Below are 19,953 nucleotides of genomic sequence, written 5' to 3' on the forward strand. Positions count from 1 at the left end.
GTGCAGTCAGTTGTCCATAGGGGCTGTGTCCACTCCAAAGTCCTGTGCAGTGTCCCAGTCCTAAAGGGGTGCTGTAGTGTTGTCCAGGGGGTGCTCTGTCCGTCAGGGGTGCTCCCCCCAAGTGCTAAAAAAGATAAATATTTTTTCTGTGTTTGTGAATTGTGTGCGCAGTAGCCACACGTGCATCAACAAAGTAGTGGCAAGCGTGCGCCTGTGTCATAAGTAAAGGGCCGGCTGGCTTGACCGTTAAAGGGTGCTGTAACCCCCAAAGTACACTCAAACCAAATAAAAAAATATTTTCTGTGTTTGTGAATTGTGTGCACTGTGGCTGCACATGCATCAACAAAGGAGCAGCGCCAAGCGTGCGCCTGTATCCCATAAGTAAAGAGCCGGCTGGCTCATTTCTTAAAGGGTGGTGTAACCCACAAAGTGCACTACTTTCCATCAAAAATAAAAAAATATTTTCTGTGATTGTGTGCACCTTAGCCGCACGTATATATCAATATAACATAAATGGAGGACCAAACTTTCTCCGATAAAAATAAAATAGGGAAAGATCAAGAGCCACTTCCTCCTAGTGCTGTTGCTGCTGCTGGGAGTAGTTCATCATCCCAGAGAGGAAGTAGGAACACCACTACTTTTACTAAACAATTGACCCTCCAACAGTCCCTAGCGATGAGGGTGAAGTACGACAGCAGTCATCCTGAAGCAAAACGTATAACTGGGATTTAGACAATTGATGGAGGTAGTGTGTCCCCGATTCCAAATCCCGTCTAGATTTCACCTGCATCCTCAAAGCAGCAGCGACAAACGTGCGTCTGTCTGTTAAAGGGTGGTGTAACCCTCAAAGTGCGCTCCACAAACAATAAAAAAATTCTTCTTTTTTTTTCTGTCTTTGTGAATTGTGTGGGCTGTAGCCGCACCTGCATCCTTAAAGCAGCAGCGACAAGTGTGCGTCTGTTTGTTAAAGGATTACATCGGTGACAGCATCCAAGTAGGCATGTCAGACAGTCCGTACCTGTACTGGCAGGAAAAAGAAGCAATTGGAGGTCCCTGTACAAACTGGCTCTATTTTACCTGAGTTGCCCCCCCTCCAGTGTGTACTCCGAAAGAGTGTTTAGTGCAGCCGGGAACCTTGTCAGCGAAAGGCGTAGGAGGTTGCTTCCACAAAATGTGGAGAAGATGATGTTCATAAAATGAATTATCAACTCTTCCAGGGAGACCAGCCTCCAGAACGTACAGAGGGACCTGTGGTTGTGGATTCCAGCGGGGACGAATTAATACTCTGTGAGGATGAGGATGTACACAACACTGAAGAGAGTGAGGAATCGGTGGATGAGGAGGATGAGGACGACATCTTGCCTCCGTAGAGCCAGTTTGTGCAGGGACAGATTAATTGCCAGCTTGTTTTGTGGGGGCCCAAACGAACCAATCATTTCAGCCACAGTCGTGTGGCAGACCCTGGCGCTGAAATGTTTGATTTGTTAAAGTGTGCATGTCCTGTTTATACAACATAAGGGTGGGTGGGAGGACCCAAGGACAATTCCATCTTGCGCCTCTTTTTTTTTTTTCTTTGAATTATGTACTGTTTGGGGCCTAGTTTTTCAAACTGCCATCCTGTCTGCCACTGCAGTGTCACTCCTAGATGGACCACGTGTTTGTGCCGCCCACTCGTATCTCTTAGCATAGTCATCCAGCTACCTCGGTGCAACCTTTTGGATATAAAAACACTATTGTGAGGTGTTCAGAATAGACTGGAAATGAGTGGAAATTAAGGCTATTGAGGTTAATAATAGCATAGGAGCAGAAAAACCCACAAATTCTGTGACTTTAGCTGTTTTTATGCTTTTTGAAAAAAAAATACAGATCCAAAACACAAAACCCAGAACCCAAAACACGGAAGGGTGGTTTTGGCAAAACCAATCCAGATCCAAAACACGAAGAAAGATCCAGATCCAAAACCAAAACACAAAACACGAAAAGTGGCCGGTGCACACCCCTAATATATATATATATATATATATATATATATATATATATATATATATATATATATATATATATATATATATATATATATATATATATATATATATATCAGTATATATTAAGTACTTCCTGATGTAAGTTTTTATAGCAGAAAGAACTCGAAGGCGCCATTCGAGCACATGAATACGGAGATAAAAGAAATACAATACACCCTTAAATGATATATATCTCACCCTAGGCAGCTCAGGTATAAAAATCATACCAGAATAGCAAAGAGATCATTATAATAAAATATACATAGCCGTCCAAATAGAAATACCTAAAACTAAATGAAACAATTACACCCAAAGCAAAACCTCCCTCATAACCCCCCACCCTGTATAACCTAACCCCAACTCAGGTATACCTGGATCCCATAATACCCACACTCCTACCACTAAACACCCCCCTCCCCCCACGACACAAACAAAAAACAGCCAAAATATTGAAACAAAACAAATACACCCAAAAGAAGCCTCCCAATAACCCCCCACCCTGTATAGCCTAGCCCAACCTAGTTATACTTGGATCCCCTAACACCTCCCCACTAAACTATGCTAATCTACTTACAAAACCCAACACACCTAAGCTTGAATATCGGATGGTAAATTTACATAAATATTAAGGGCGAAAAATGAGCAACAAAAATAAAAAGAAAATATTAAGGCCACATTTTACAGCAAGGCACAAAACTAATGACCATAGGCATGGCCTAGCTCTCCGGCCTAGACAATATATGGTTACTTCCACACATTAAAAAATATTAAAACATAAACCCCACACAGAATATAACGTAGGAAAAAGTCAGGATGTACAGATATAGGCATATAAATTCAACCACTTTGATTATACATTAATAGAAAAATATTTCCTTTCCTCTCCCACCAAGCAGAGAAACAGACATATAAAGTTTCAATAGTGAAACAAAACAATACTGTAGAAGTATTAATCAGGCCAGGTCTCAACCTCTTGTGAATAAATATAGAATAGAAAAGTCTCTGATAACAAGTCCCCAATCTTCATCAAAAGTAGATAGGAAAGGAGAACAGATTTTAGCAAGAATTGGTGTAGATTCAGAGAACCCAACAACTGAGGATTCCTCAAACTTGAATATATGCCCAGGGAGTGAAGAAGAGAAGTCCAAAAATCAGATTTGAACAGGTATATTTAGATTTACAGAACTGGAAAATGAAGGAGGAGACTAAACATCATCGGAGCAGCGATCAAGTGCAGCAGAGGGTATCTAATATGCCACTTTCTGAGACGTAAAGGAGATCGGCCGATCAGTAACAGGTGTATCACCTCCTTCCAAAATGAGAACATGAGTCTCCATTTCAGGACACCGAGCCACATCTTGGGACAAACTATAACATAAAGATAAATCTTCTTGCAATCTCATCACTTGAGCCGCCAGCCTTGCTCCAGAATCAGTAATAGCTTTGAGGAGATGATCCATAATATACAGATGGTAGTACAGGACTTCAGGAGATATGAACCAGCATATGCAGTGCAGTATATATAGATATATCACTGGGAGCTTTATATGTCCCACTGCACAAAAATACCACACAGCCCAGCAGCTAATATCAGCAAGGCAGAGAGAGTCAGAAATCACAGGAAAGTTATATCAGCAGGAATATTATAAATGCATCAACCTAAGGAAAGCAGACAGAGCAGGCAGAAGGATCTTCAGACACACATATAATAACTTCCCTTATACAGGACCAGCAATCCGAAGGACGACCAGATTAGCCAGTGCGGATCCTGGGCGATTCTCCCTATTTTCAGTTGCAGTCCGGGAAATTAGATCTCTGTAACCACAGAGATTCTCAGGACAGGAATACTAGGTGCTTGCAGATATAAGCACCAGACAGAACTAATCAATGTAGATTACATTGATTCTATATGATCCAGTTTCTAATAGTAATAGCAAGCCAACAGAATTGCAGCAGTCCACAGCAGTGACTCCCACCACCTTATATAAGCAGGATTGGAACCAGGAGACACACTAGAGTCTGTGGTGGGGCCAGGATAGAAATCCAAGATGGCGGCTGTCACCAAAGTTGTGACAGAGGAGAGCAAACAGCTCCCAGTACTCAGCAGCAGTCAGCCTCAGGGACTCCAGAATAGCTTCAGGACATGGAGGGGTAAGTAACCCAGCAGATACCACTGTCATCTCATGAGTGGGAGTCTCAGGATGTTAGACTACAGATATAAGGGCTGGAGAGCTATGGAGTTAACCTCCTACACCATGCCCATCCTGGCCACACCCCCCAAACTTGTGGTAATTTGGTAATAAGAACCGAATAAAACCGAACCCGCACATCTCTAATTGTAACCTCCTCTTATCTGGACTCCCAGACTCCCACCTCTCTCCACTCCAATCTTTCCTCAATGCTGCTGCTTGGCTCATCTTCCTCTCTAAACGTTCTACATCTGCCTCCTCTCTCCTACAAGCCCTACACTGGCTGCCCTTCTCCTTCAGAACCCTATTCAAGGTTCTTGCAGTAACTTACAAGCCCTCACCCAATCCTCTCCCATTTACATCTTTGATCTTATCTCCCTTCACACTCCTGCCCACCCACTTTGCGCAACAAATGCTTGCCGCCTCTCTTGCCAACTGATTACTTTCTCCCACTCCTGTCTCCAAGATTTTACTCGTGCTGCTCCCTATCCCTGGAAATCTCTCCCTATTGGACTCTCCACCTGTTTACAAATCTGCAAACGGGCTCTCAAGACCCACTACTTCATCAAAGCATTCCAGCTCTCATCCTAACCTGCTGCTCCATGCTTCTTCCTCACTGTCTACCCCATCTGTGTCACCCCTGTCTGTCTGCCCCTCCCCTGAATGTAAGCTCTCACAAGCAGGGCCCTCTTCCCTCATGTGCTTCTCCTTCACTCACTCATATGATCGTCTACTCCTAACTCCCCACAAGGGCACCTAACACTTGGTTGCTGACGCCCTGCTGCTTTTTTGAGTATTATGACCGCTAACGCAGCAATGTTTGTAAACTGTCCTTGTCCTGCATTGTTTTGTACTGTAAGCCGCTGTTTTCTTGTTTGCTCATGTGTTTATGTACTTTGTAAGGCGCTGCGGAACCCTTATGGCGCCATATAAATAAAGGATGATGATGATGATAATAAAGGGTTGTACAATGTGTCTTCCAGTTTGGACTGAGGCGTGATATTTAGAAGGGTAAAAAAAAAAAATACTTATTTTTGTTCAGTATAATTGCTAATACAGAGACTAATAACCATTGAATTGCAGGTAAATTACTTTACCAAAAGACACAAGAAATGTATGATGAAAGTTTCTGTACAGTATAGCTGAGGCCTCACTTGTGTACTGACTTACACAGTTTGATAGTTGTATGGCGGGATACTGCAATTCTTCTAGCCCTAGACAAATATGTAATATTTACTACAGCTTGAAGCAAGGATATGAAAATGGATGTTCTGTATATTTTCTTGCAGAGAAGCTCTCCATGTTACAAATTGGTCCAGCCAGATTTCAAAGGTAATGCATTCTTGGTGAGTTATATGATGCTGTCCCTCAGCCATGTTGGCCTGGGGTCAGAGCATTGTGTAAGCGTAGAAAGAGAACACATGTAAGTTTTATGTGAACTGTAGAGTGGAGGTATTTAGGTAGAATAGCTTATGTAGGTTATGTGGTTGTTACAGGAAATTGATCAGTTTGCATGAAGAGGTAAGTTTTCTGAAGAAGCTTGAATGTTTAGAGACTAGAAGAAAGTCTATTGGCACGTGTTGTGGTATTCCAAAGAGTGGCCGTAGCGCAAAAAATGTCCTGTAGCCGTGAATGGGAGCAGGTAATCTGCATGTATGAGAGACGCAGATTTTGTGCAGAGCGGATGGGTCGAGTTGGGAGATAATTTGAGATAAGCGAAGAGATGTGTGTTGGTAACATTTTGGTGGCCTTAAAAGTAAACAGAAGTATTTTATATTGAATTTAGTAAAATACAGGCAACCAAGTGTAGGAACTGAGAGAGTGGCGTAGCAGTAGAAGAACATTTTGCTAGTAAAAAAAAATATGCAGGTGATAAAAACGTGCGTAAATGAAAGTTTTTATAGTGTATTTTATGAAATATGTGCATATCCTGTATAGGTTTCTTAGATGCATTATTATTATATTTTATTTATAAGGAGTCACAAAGTGTTCACAGCGCCATTCAAAGTTTTGACATGAAAACAAATCATAATTACAGAACAAAAGTACAAAACTCAACAGATAACCATAGGATAAGCGCCAAGCCTAAATACTGCTAGTATATCAAACTGTAGGCAACAAGGGGTCACGAGAAAAAAACGATATATGTGGCAGACAAAAGAATTGGACGTAAGATATGGGAATCAGGCATGATGGACTTTGACGTAACATTTATGCAGAATAATATGAAAGGATGCAGCTTGAACAAACGCATATAGAACCACAGGGATAGTGAGACGTAGAGAGGACAGATGCGAGGATCCTGCCCATGAGAGCTTACTTTCTAAATGGAGGGGTTAATTAGAGACAGAAGGAGCCTGTGGGACAATAGGCGTAGGGGGTTGGGGTATTCCTCTTGATTGTAAAGCTTAGGGGAGGGGAGGCCATGTGAAGTATTAACATTTTGCAAGCTGCTGGGTGCTTCAGTGCAGTCAATGGTTGTGGTGGAACAGGCATATCCGTATGGCTTCTGCATAGGATATGAATACAGACCTTATGGTCGGCTCTGTGGTAGACTAGAACATCTCTGCTGGGTGGTCTGGCCAGGCCTCAGTAGTGAGTCCAGCTAAAAGGTCATAGGAAGGGATAAGTGTTGCAGAGTACACTTGTGCTTTAGTTAAAAGTAGATATATGGTAGCTTCTGTGAAATGGTGTTGATAGAAGTTGCCCGACCAAATGACCTGAAGATTTGCAAGGACCTTCATATAGATGGCTGTACCATGAGTTGGTCAGGTAGAGATCAGTCCTTCTGTTTGCTGTACTCCAGGGTTTCTGGCTCTGGTGGAATGCTAGTGCCGGGAAAGGAGTCCTGAAATGTGGCATCCGGCTGGCTTGTCCCCCAAGTTTGGGACAAGTTTGGTATGTTTGCAAGTTTGAAACTGTAATGCGAGTTTCAGGTGGGAAAAATGCGTGGGAGTATCAGATTGGATTGAACCAGCCCAAAACCCATGGCCCAACACCTTGGGAGTGGCACAGAAATGGCAACTAAATCAGAACAGCCACGGAGTGTCCTGACGACTCTGGATGACTACAGGACCAGGTTTTAGAATGGCCGAGTGGAGACTAGGCCAAAGCTGTGGCCTGAGGCCCTGATTCAGAGCCGGACGCTCTGACAGAGCGCTCGCTCTGAATCAGGGACATCCCTCGGCCTCCTGGCCGCTCGCATAGCTGTGGGTGACCATCCACAGCTATAGCGAGCGGCCAAAATGATGGTCGCGATGGTCAAGATCATCGCGACCATCGGGCTTGCGACGAGACCCTGTGGTAGGGTCTCGCTGTCGTAAGCCCTGGAGTGCTTTTGGCTCTATCAGAGCCAAAAGCACTCCCACTAGTGATGTCAGTGGGGCCGGCCCCAGACAGTCCCATGGGAACGCCTCCGTCTGGGCAGCCACGCCCCTGGCACGCCCACCAAAGGGGGCGTGCTGTCAATCACCATCGACTTGGCTGTCGTTATTCGCGTCTCGTGCATGCGCACGACGGAGCAGCCTTCGTCGTGCGCATGCGCACTTGGGCAACATCGACCTGCTTGCGAGCGCTCAGCGCTCGCGAGCGGGTCTGAATCAGTCCCTGAGTCAGCTGTGGTGGACCAGGTTTGGATCTAGGCAACAGTGAGTGTTCCAGAATGCAATAGTGGATGCTATTTAGGTAAGTGGACAATACAGTAGACCAGTTTAGTGGTAATAACTGAGCTTCAGATGTTTCCACAAACATCTGTCCTCCATGCACTACAAGTCGCGCCACACAACGCAGGAGCTCCATGTGCCTCCGGTAGCACTGAGTGTCTTTCGTGCAACTTTTTACCTTCAAATGCATCTTAATCACACAGGGATGTGAATAGCTAGCACAAGCCGCTTCTGCTGATTAAAATGATATGCAGCATGCCTATGTTCTCTGTGCCTCTGCAGGTGTATCTGCATGCGGAATGCTACGTTACAGTGTCAGCGGCTGTAACATGCTAACGTGGCGTTTCGCATGCAGATACACCTGCAGACGCACAGAGAATATAGGCATGCTACATATCATTTTAATCAGCAGAATCTGCTTGTTCTAGCTATTCGCATCACTGTGTGAATAAGACGCATTTGAAGGTAAAAAGTTGCACGAAAGACGCTCTGTACTACCGAGCCATGCCATGCGCGATTAGTGGGGCTGTTTAAAGCGCAAGGAGGCTAGATGTATGCAACTGTTAAACACACTATACTAGTCCACAAAATGGTCACAGTTGAATGGATACAGTAAAATGAAGGCCCCCTCACTGCTCTGCACAGCTCCCCTGCTCCACCCCCACCCTCCAGTAATAACGGACCACATGTCACATAAAATAATAATGCCAGAAAGTACAGCAAAACCCCCCCTCCCCTCGTGGTCACACCATAGACCCTACTACCGGAGAGCTCTAGGCAGCTGGAGATAGGAGCCAGTAGACAGCCGGGACATACAGGAGGATCAGTGTAGACTGGGACAGACAGCATGGGTCAGAGCAAGCCAGGATGGAGAGGAGGAGTCAGTGCAGGCCGGGACGGACAGAGGCACAGCAGTCACCGCAGGTGACACTCAGCACATGCACTCCTGTGCATTATATGAACACCGTACACATCTGTACTCTTATCGATTATGATTTGGATGCCTATTCAATTTGTGTGGAGCAAAGAACAGTTCTGAGTCGAAGGTAACACCTAGGTAGCTAATTTAAGGGTTTAGATTTATTGCCGTGATGTCAACAGAAATAAAGATGCCTGGTCGGTGACTTCTGTTTGCTAGTAGGAATATTATTATCTCTGGTTTTTAAAGATTAACAAAGGAAAAAACGATATTTGACCTGCGCAGTTAGCTTGTGTGACTATAGTGTGGGCGAGCTGCTGCACTGATTAGTGACCCAACTTCTATCAACACAAAGCTTAGTAATGGAGTGCTTCGCTGAGCGATCTTGATTCGCTGTCAGCGGTAGGTGGAGAGTCAAGGTACATATTGATAATCTTGGAATAAATGGCACTATCGGTGTAAATATAGTCACTAATGTTCACTGTATTTGAATGAGGGGATACACGGCAAATTGTAATAATAAAGAAAAAATTTAGTGAATGAGTGTAATGCTGCGTACACACGGCACGATTTAAATGAACGATAACTATATCGTTCTTCGTTAAATCGTTCATATCGTTAATTTATATGCTGCTAACAATGCACGTTCCACATCGACAATAACTATATCGTTAATCGTCCATGCATGCAGGCCAACCTGGACGATATCTATCGGTGCCTGCAGGAGGGAATGGTCGTGGGTGATATTGTTGATGTATGGATGAATGATATTCAACCAACACTTCGGGAATTTCGAGGGAGATCGTTCAGCAATATTGATCGTTGAACAGATCGTCCAGTGTGTACGCAGCATTACAGACAAATGCAGACCGTCCAATGATCACAGGATATTATACAGCAGGTATAGTACCACACTGTGGGTAAGTGCAGTATTTCGTGATCACAGTAGTCCCATGGTTCTAACAATGTATATATCGAGAAGTACAAGTGATTGCAGAGTTTTTGATTGTTGTGATTGTTGTTGCAGAAAATGATTCTAAGTTGCAATGCGATGGGACTAGGACGCACCAAGATGCTGTGCTGATTAATTTGATATGTGACACCTGTATATCTGTGTGCGACTGAGACTGTAAACAGATCTTGGCTTGGAAAAAAGCTGTGGCCGCTGCCCCGTAGCACTCCGCACACAGAGATACAGGTGTCACATATCAAATGAATCGGCACAGTCTCCTGATGCATCCTAGTGTCATCACATTGCGCTGAGACTTACAGGACCAAGAGCGCCAAGAGAGGCTGTTTGACACGACTGCAGCAAAGACGAGCGATGACACATCTGTACAAGTGCCTCATATCAAATTAGGCAGTGCTGTCTGGTGAAGCGGTCTGACTCACCCGTCTGCGCCTAAGTCACATTTTCACCCGAAAGGAGGCTCCGCGCGAGCAGTGTCTCACGGGACCTGGAGTCTCACACGCACCAGTCGTCTCACTCCGCATGCTGTTCAGAGGCTAAAGGGGTATGTGGGCACATCAGTAGGGATTGGTTTTAAAATATATATATATATATACATATAGTGTTCACTCTAGCTCCGGCGGCAGGCAGGGCGCCGGAGCTAGAGAGGGCAACCTTGTGCGCGCGCCCGAAAAGGGGGCGTGGTCATGAAAAGGGGGCGTGTCTATGAGACGCGTCCCCTTTTCGTCATACTTGGGTGCCCGGCGCTTACGGACATGCCGGGCAGCCCCCAAGCGCTGCAGAAAGGGAGAATAGATGCCGGGCGCATGCGCTCGGCGTCTGTTCTCTGGCGGTGACCAGGTCACCGCATGTTTGTCCACCCGCGGGACACTGCGTCCCGCGGGTGAGAACGTCTCCCGCAGGCTGTTAGGGCAGGGCACTTTTTGCCCTCCTCCTGGAGGGCAGGGTGCTTTTTGCCCTCCAGAAGGAGGGCAGGGCGCCGCGCTCCGCTAAAACAGCCTAGCGGGAACGCTATACATATTTAGAAAGTGAGATTAACATTTAACAATTTCCCATCTGTTCTGTTGGGAGGGGATAATGACAGCCCACACCGTGTAGTGACCGTTAGTACTCTGATTGAAGCTATTGGTTGCAAACATGAGCATTTAGATAAGCCGTTAACTGGTTAAAAATGTAATTGTTTCAATCTTCTTTCTCCGTACCTAATGTGATGGAGTTTGTTCTAATTACAAACATAAATTAGTTGTTTGTGTCAGCCTGGTTCCCTGAAATGATGATTAATTGTAAAAACTGTAATGTGAATGGAAACATGTCCCAGATTATCTCCTGGGGGGAGCCAGTCTTTATACTGGTATTTGATTTGCCATATGCTCACGCTCCATGTGCAGGCAGCAACACGAGCTCCGGGTGTAGAAGGCATCTATGCATCCCTCTACCCAGTCATGGTTAGTGCATATACCGTACACTATTGCTCCTGCTCACAGTGATAGGAGCAGACACATGCAGGAGGGTTACACATAATATTATAGCTATTGAGTTGATAAATAATTGCATGTGACATTTGCAAACTTGTAAGGTAGCATTTATTATATATATCCTTTTAGAACGTGTGTCTGACTAACAAGTTAGATAGGGACTTGTATTAAGATGGGCCATCATTTGTCTTATTTCAGACATGTCATTTGTGTTACCAGGCATTGTAGATTACTTCTTAAGGTTTTATTTATCAACAGTTCTTTATATAGCCACAGTGTTTTCCATTGCACTTTACAGTAGGTTTCCCAGGTACCAGAGCCAGGGGATCTATTTACTAAGCCTTGGTTGGAGATTAAGTGAACAGAGATAAAGTTCAAGCCAGTCAGCTCCTAATTGCCATGTCACAGGCTGTTTTTGAAAAATAACAGGAGCTGAACCTTATCTCCGTCCACTTTACCTCCATCCAAGGCTTAGTGAATAGACCCCTAGTCTGGTTACTGTTGTAATTTAGGAGTTTTCATTCATATACAAAATGTAATAGCCCTGGCTGCTGAAACCTGACCTTGTGGGCTTTGTGCCTGATTGAGACCCACTGGCAAGTGCATAGCGCTCGATGTTTTCCCCCTGCGCATGCGCCACGTCCGGCATGCGCGAGCCCAAGCGAGCGACTGAAGTTCAGTCGCTCCAGGGCTCGCTACAAGATGGGGCAGCTGTCGATGTTGTTTGACAGCTCGCCCCGTTTTGTAGGCGGGTAGGGGGGGTGGTTGAGCAAACGTAGGCGTTCCCAAAGGAACGACTGGCGTTTGTGGGCAGCCCTACTGACATCACTAGTGTCCACTACTGACATCACTAGTGATGTCAGTAGTGGACTTTCTGCTCTATTAGAGCAGGAAGTCCACTCGGGCTTTCGAGAGCTGAGACACTACCTCGCAAGCCCGATGGTCGCGATTATCGCAGCCATCTCCAGGCCGCTCGCAAAAGCTGTGGGTGGTCACCCACAGCTTAGCGAGTGGCCTGAAAAAAAAAAAAAACCCCGCCCTGATTCAGAGTGAGCGCTCACCAGCAGCGAGTGGCTCTGAATCAGGCCCTTGGTTCAGAGTGCTCTCTAACTGCACGCAATACCAATATTACACAGTATGTAAAGTTTGACAGTTGTTCTTGGACATGTGTCAAACTATGTTTTATTTCTTTTCAGACATATATCCCTGACTCTTCCTGCTACCTTCAAGGGAAGAAATAACACCCGTCCAGACTTTGAGAATCAGCAGTCCAACCTGTACGCGATATCCGGTGAGAGCACATTTCTCTTCTGTCCTTTTGTTTGCAAAACCTTTTATTTGGGCTGTAATTGTAGTAAGGGTCTCACAAGCATTAATGATAGTTGGCGATGATCTTATTGATTTTAGACCTTTTCTCCCAAATAGGCTGAGTTTATTTTTGTTACATGCTATTTTATTTCTCACTTTGCATTTGTGAAATTCAGACCACAGAGTATTCTGCATTTTTCGGCACAGAACCGTAAGATGAACTAAGCCCTCTAGGGTGGCATTGAAAAAAAATCAATGGACGCTATAGCCAGCACACACAACAAGATCGATAGTACTTGCAGTTGTCCTTACACAAGAAATAAACAGATCTTAAAATCTGCAGGCATTATATAGGGTTTACAGGCTACAGAAACTGAATAAACCCTGCAACGCCCATTGTGTATATCTGAGCAATGTACAAGTCCGCTGGCGGATCCAACCACTCCACCATCAACTCACCATGGGTTGGAATAATTGACTCCTCGAACAGCCCCTAGCACCATGGTGTCTGCGGTACTGCGAATGAGAATGTAGCCATATGCTGAATCACGTCCTTGACACTCCCATAACACGCACATGAGATGTCCACTTCAGGTCTTATAAGTCCAGGGTGGAAAATGGAATATAGGTGGGATTAGCACCATCTATGGGTTGTGGTAAATTTTGTCGACATTCATTATATTGAAAGTGATGTAATGTCGACATTGTTGAAATATCAACAGTGTGCTTTTAATCTAATTCTGAACCTAACGGAACTTCTGCTGTTGAATATCAACATTTTAACCGGAGGAAGTGGAAGACATGGAAGGAGGAGCTTGCTGAGATAAATTACACTGGTCTGCTTCATTTTTGAGGTTTAGATTTTTTTAGGTGCACTTTTTTAATTAGTGCATGGTGAATACAAAAATATAACTCGTTTAGCTCAATCAGGTCAGGTTATTTTGTTCTCTCTCAAGTTTTAAAAAAAATAATATTTTGTAAATTATATAATAAAGAAATTATCATGTTTATTGTTTCAAAGCAGACTTACTTTCACATCAATTGTACAATATATATATGAAATGGGACACAAATAGTTATACTAGAAGAAAGGACCTTTTCAAAGACTTTCATGTGTGTTTTACAACTGTAACATTTCTCTTGAGGCACTAGTGATAGTCCGCAAGCATATTCACATCCTGACAATGCTCTCCTAGCTTTTCAAGATTTGCTACGGCAATAACTGGACATTCTGTACGGGAAGAGAGGTGGGTGGGGGGGAGATTAAGGTTTGCTGGTATAACTCTGCTCCAGGTAGTCTGGCTTGAACTCTCTGAATGAATAGGAACTGCAGGAGTCGCCCAAACAGGTTTTGCTACATTTGTTTTCTAGTCACCATGTTCGATCGGCAGTCAAAAATCACTCCTTTCTACTTCAGGGTCCATAGGGTATCCACAGGATACCTTGGGGTATAGGTGTGACGTCAGTCGCAGGGCACCAAAGAGTTAAGCTTTCAGCCTCCCAGGATGCACTAGGTCCCCCTCCTATACCCCGCCCCCGGGCCAAGGCACCTCAGTTTAGTTTGGTGCCCGGCCGGAGTCGGGTGCACCTGTTGGAGTGGGGGCTAGAAGAGCCCCTGAAGCTTTTTCTTCATGCAGCTGTGGCTGCACATCTGGATGAACAGCATGGACAGTCAGTCCTGACGTCCATGCTGTCTTCCCTACACCCCGCCGGTACCAGAACGCCGGTACTGATCCGGGGATGCTGGTGGGCGTCTGGGGTCACAGCTAGCGGTGACCCCAGATGCTCCGGACCATGGCCGGATTCAAGGGGGACAGAGGTAAGCAGCGGGGTCCCGCGGTGGGTCCCCGCTGATCACATGGTCCTAAGTCCCCAGGCAGGGGGCTCCCTGGGGACTGGCTGCAGCGTGGAGCCAGGCGACCAACCTGCGCTTCCACTACCCCCTGGGACAGCGGACCGCAGCAGAGCGGTAGCGCTGCGGCGTCCCAGGGGTTAAATGCATGCCAGGGGAGCGCGCCTTCCCTGTCTCACAGCCAGCGCCTCCCCCGCTGCACACAGCCCTCTCTGCACTGTGCTGACTGGTCCTGTGTCAGCGCTCCTCCCCCAGGCCAGCTTCTCTCTGCTCCTCGGCGGCCATCTTCTCTGCAACGCATGGTGAACGCTGCTGGAAGTCTGGAAGGAAGCATCGTGGTCTGGGTCCCCCCGCATACCTCTCCTCCGCTGTGGCTCAGGTCTGTGTATGCAGCGCTGTGTCCTACCAGGCCCTGTGTCTGTGTAGTTGAGTGATCAGCGCTGTTAGTGCAGGAATTGTTATTTCTCGGCATTGTATGTGACTGTGCTAGCGCTGCCTGTAACTTTTCTTCTCTAAACTGTCAGCTTTATTACTGTCCCTGTTCTTCTGCTAAAGCCCTTGCAGTGCGGTGCTGCAGGGTGGTCTCTCGCCTATTTAATACTTAATTGGTGAGAGAGGTCACATACGTGGTGCCATCATGTCTGAAAGTGATTTTCCCCTCCGGCTACAGTGTACCACGTGCAAAGTACCGTTAGCGGAGGGGGAGGGTAGCGCGGAGGGCCTTTGCCGGCAGTGTTTGTCCATGGCGCGGCCTATTACGGTTACAGCACCGGTACAGGAGCCGCCCTGGGCTTGTTTCGCTCAGGCGTTAACAGCTTTAGTGGGCCAGTTAGCTCCGCAGCCCGCGTTTACTCCGATGGGTTTGTCCCAGCAGTCTGTGGTGTCGTCACCCATGCACGGGTTCCCACGACAATTGGTGGTACCCCACAGTCTCCCTATTTCCCCGCTCCCGGGTTCTCAGGAGCCAGCGTGGGTTAACTCCCTGACGAGTTCTGTACAGCACTTGTCGGATGTGTTGCAAGGGGAGTCTGTGATGCGGCCTCATAAAAGGCCAGTGGCGTCTCTGTCCGCTCCTTATGAGGATGACGAAGGGACGTCTGATGATGGGGAGATTCTGGATCCTTACGATCAGGAACCTCCCCATACTAAGGACGCTGATGCTAAGTCCAAAGTATATATTCCTGGACTTATTCGGGCGGTCCGCACAGCCTTGGTGATTGAGGACGAAGTTCCCCCAGCGGCTAAATATACCAGCCGCAGAGACGCCTGGCGGTGGCTTATCCGTTCGCGGATAATTATTTTGCTAAGTGGGAATCCCCTCCACAGGTGGATTCTCACGTGACCCGTCTTGTCCGTAGTGCCACATTGCCGATGCCATCCATGTCCTCCCTTAAGGATGCTACGGACCGCAAGGTAGAAATCTGCCTGAAGTCCGCTTATTCCCTTGCAGGGGGGGCAGCACGGCCGGCTATGGCCATTTGCTGGGTTGCCAGAGCGATGGAGCGCTGGGCGGATTCATTAGAGGCTTCTTTTGAATCCGACTGTCCGGCCGAACAGGCGGAGTTGATTGGCAATCTCCGTGATTCGGCCACCTACATCAACGAGGCGGCTCTAGACATTAGTACTCTGGTGTCTAGAATTTCTTCAGCAGCGGTAGCTGCTCGTCACACCTTGTGGCTGCGATCCTGGAAGGCGGACGCAGATTCCAAGAAAGGTCTGGAAGCGTTGCCGTTTACCGGAGAAGTTCTCTTCGGTCCGGATCTGGATAAGATTGTGGCCACGCTGGCGGCAGCCAAATCTGCTTGTCTCCCGTCGGCCGCTGCTCCTTCTGGTTCTGGACCATCGTCCTTTCGGTCATCTAGGGCCCAGGGCAGGCCCAAACCACAGTCGTTTCCTCGACAGGCTGGCCCTAAGAAATCGGTCAAGCCCCGGAAACAGGCATGGAGTACCAGACGTCCGGCCCCCAAGCCAGATGACAAGCCTGCGGCCTGACGGTCCGGGTCTCCCCTTGGGGGATCCCAGGGTGGGAGGCCGCCTGCTGCAGTTCTCCCGGTGTTGGTCGTTCACTACGACAGACACTTGGGTTCTGGAGGTGGTCTCCCACGGGTATGCCCTCTCCTTCCGGCACAGACCCCCGGCTCGATTCTTCACCACGGGTCTACCATCAGACCGGAACAAGGCTACGGAGCTGCGGAAGGTATTGCACACTATGCTCCAGGCTGGAGTTATAGTGCTTGTTCCATTCTCCCAGAGGGGCCAGGGTTTCTATTCAAATCTATTTTTGGTACAGAAACCCAATGGGTCATATCGTCCGATTCTCAACCTCAAAGCACTCAACAAGTCTTTGCGGGTCCCGAAGTTTCGGATGGAGACCCTACGGTCCATCATTCTGGCGCTGGAACCTGGGGACTACATGGTGTCATTGGACATACAGGACGCTTACCTGCATGTCCCTATTCTTTTGCGCCATCAAGAGTTCCTTCGGTTTGCAATCCGCAGCGACCACTTCCAGTTTCGGGCGTTACCTTTTGGCCTGGCGACAGCACCACGTGTTTTCACCAAGGTGATGGCGGTCATGGCGGCTTCTCTGCGGCTGCAAGGAGTCCGCATGTTGCCGTACTTGGACGACCTGTTATTGGTGGCAGGATCTCCAGAGCTCCTGTTACACCACTTGGACCTGACCATTGCACTGCTGCAACGGCACGGCTGGCTAATCAACTGGCAGAAGTCCACTCTAATCCCGTCTCGGAGGATTCTGCATCTTGGAGCCTTATTGGACTCGGGACAGCAAAGGATCTTCGTGACGGAGGACAAGATCTCTGCTTTACAGTCAAGGGTGCGCAGTTGTCTGCACAGCCGCCGGGTGTCCTTACACTCGGCGATGAGGTTACTGGGCTCCATGGTGTCGGTGTTCGACATGGTGGAATACGCCCTGTTTCACTCCAGACCTCTGCAGCACCTGATCCTGTCCAAGTGGAACGGGCTGACTCAGTCTCTGAAGTTCCAGACGATTGTGCTCACCCCGGAGGTTCACCTGTCCCTTGCGTGGTGGTTAAAGACGACCCACCTCAACAAGGGACGTCCGTTCTGGGTTCCAAATTGGGTCCTGTTGACAACGGACGCCAGTCTTCGGGGCTGGGGAGCAGTTTCGGGTCCACACTTGTTCCAGGGCAGGTGGACGCCGACAGAAGCGGAGCTTCCAATAAATATCTTGGAACTCCGTGCGGTCTTCAATGCTCTCCTGCAGGCACAGCGGTTTCTCCAGGGTCACCCGGTGCAGGTCCAGTCGGACAATGCTACCACCGTGGCCTACATAAACAGGCAAGGAGGAACTCTCAGTCGGGCGGCTCTCGTAGAGGTCTCTCGGATCCTGGTTTGGGCGGAGCGCAATCTTCCGGCCATATCAGCGGTCTTCATCCCGGGAGTGCTAAATTGGGAGGCGGACTTTCTAAGTCGCCAGGACGTTCATCCAGGGGAATGGTCCCTGCACCCGGACGTTTTTCAACTACTGGTGGACAGGTGGGGTCTTCCAGAAATCGACCTCATGGCGTCCCGGCACAACAACAAGTTGCCGGTGTACGGGTCTCGCACAAGAGACGAAGGGGCGTCTCTGGTGGATGCTCTGTCCGTCCGGTGGACGTTCAGGTTCGCATACCTGTTCCCTCCGGTCTCCCTTCTTCCACGGGTAATCCGGAAATTTAAACAGGAAGGAGGGACGCTCCTGTTGATAGCTCCCGCGTGGCCCAGACGGCACTGGTTCTCAGACCTTCAGGGTCTGTCCGTGGACAGTCCTCTGCGGTTGCCGCTACGACCGGACCTTCTGTCTCAGGGTCCTTGTCTTCACCCGGACCTGACTCGGCTGTCTTTGGCGGCGTGGCTGTTGAGACGGCCTTACTGAGGTCCCGGGGGTTTTCCAGCTCTGTGGTGCGTACCATGTTACGAGCTCGGAAACCGTCTTCCGCGAGGATATACCATCGCGTGTGGCATACGTTCTTCCAGTGGTGTCGACCGAGAGGTTATGCACCGCGGGAGTTTCGTCTGTCTCGGATTCTCGCCTTCCTGCAAGCGGGACTAGATCATGGGCTTCGCCTTGCTTCTTTGAAGGTACAGGTTTCGGCCCTATCTGTCTGGTTTCACCGTAGGATTGCTACAATCCCGGATGTGCGCACCTTTATGCAAGGTGTTCTCCGTATTCAGCCGCCCTTTGTTCCACCTGTGGCGCCTTGGGATTTGGCTGTGGTCCTGAGGGCTCTCCAAGGACCGCCGTTTGAACCACTGGGCTCAGTGGATATTAAATGGCTAACAGCTAAGACTGTTTTCCTTCTGGCCGTTGCTTCGGCCAGACGTGTTTCTGAGTTAGGGGCTCTTTCTTGTAGACCCCCTTTCTTGGTTTTTCATGGGAACAGGGCAGTGCTCCGCACTCGGCCCGAGTTTCTTCCCAAAGTTGTGTCCCAGTTTCATGTTAATGAGGAAATAGTTGTTCCGGCCTTTAACTCACCGGGTCTTTCCGTGGGTGAGGCCTCTTTGGATGTTGTGCGGGCCTTAAGGACTTATGTTGACCGCACTTCTTCGTTTAGGAAGTCGGACGCTTTGTTGTCCTCTATGGCTTCTGTAAAAAGGGTTGGCCTGCTTCAAAGCAAACTTTGGCAGCCTGGATCCGTATGGCTATTTCTGAAGCTTATCTTCATGAAGGCCTACCGGTCCCTCCTTCTCTGAAGGCTCATTCCACTAGGTCTGTGGGTCCTTCGTGGGCAGCTCGACGTGGTGCCTCGGCAGTTCAGATCTGCAAGGCTGCTACGTGGTCTTCTGTCCATACCTTCGTGAGGTATTACAGGTTTGACACCTTCGTCTCTCAGGATGCTTCCTTCGGGCGGCGGATTCTCCTTTCTGCACAGGAGCGTCCCCACCCTTAAAGGATACTGCTTTGGGACATCCCCAAGGTATCCTGTGGATACCCTATGGACCCTGAAGTAGAAAATATGAGATATGGTAAGAACTTACCCTTGTTATCTCTATTTCTACGAAGTCCATAGGGTTCCACAGGACTCCCGCCCTGTCGCACCTGTGCTGCAGATGGGCTTTGCTCTGGTCACCGGTTTTCCGTCTCCCTCTGGTGAGAATGTGATTCTTGTATGTGTCCAGATCTTTGTTCTCTCTCTTCCTTCTCCTCCTCCGGCCTATGGCTTGGTAACTAACTGAGGTGCCTTGGCCCGGGGGCGGGGTATAGGAGGGGGACCTAGTGCATCCTGGGAGGCTGAAAGCTTAACTCTTTGGTGCCCTGCGACTGACGTCACACCTATACCCCAAGGTATCCTGTGGAACCCTATGGACTTCGTAGAAATAGAGATAACAAGGGTAAGTTCTTACCATATCTCATATTTTTGTGAGGAAAATGTGTTGCGCCTTTGTCGAGGAAATCCTCTGGAGTGTCCAGGCTCTTGGGGCACGTATGTCCATAAAGATTAATTTCCTCAGCTCGCATTTAGGGGCATATGTATCAAAGCTTGATGTGAGATAAAATTGTGAAATATACAGTCAGGTCCATTAATATTGG

At 47.8% G+C, this 19,953-nt stretch overlaps 1 protein-coding gene across 4 annotated transcripts in view; it reads left to right on the forward strand.

Moving 5' to 3' along the window:
- MVB12B (multivesicular body subunit 12B) overlaps positions 1–19,953 on the forward strand; it is a 172,964-nt gene that overhangs the window by 86,819 nt on the left and 66,192 nt on the right. For all 4 annotated transcript variants that reach the window (XM_088471124.1, XM_088471122.1, XM_088471121.1 and 1 more), the window contains one exon: positions 12,436–12,530. In XM_088471124.1, the coding sequence (XP_088327250.1) occupies positions 12,436–12,530 (95 nt within the window). The remainder of the gene's footprint in view (positions 1–12,435; positions 12,531–19,953) is intronic.

The sequence above is a fragment of the Taudactylus pleione genome, unplaced genomic scaffold, assembly GCF_031769625.1.
Source record: "Taudactylus pleione unplaced genomic scaffold, aTauple2 ptg000110l, whole genome shotgun sequence".
In the NCBI taxonomy this organism is placed as follows: domain Eukaryota; kingdom Metazoa; phylum Chordata; class Amphibia; order Anura; family Myobatrachidae; genus Taudactylus; species Taudactylus pleione.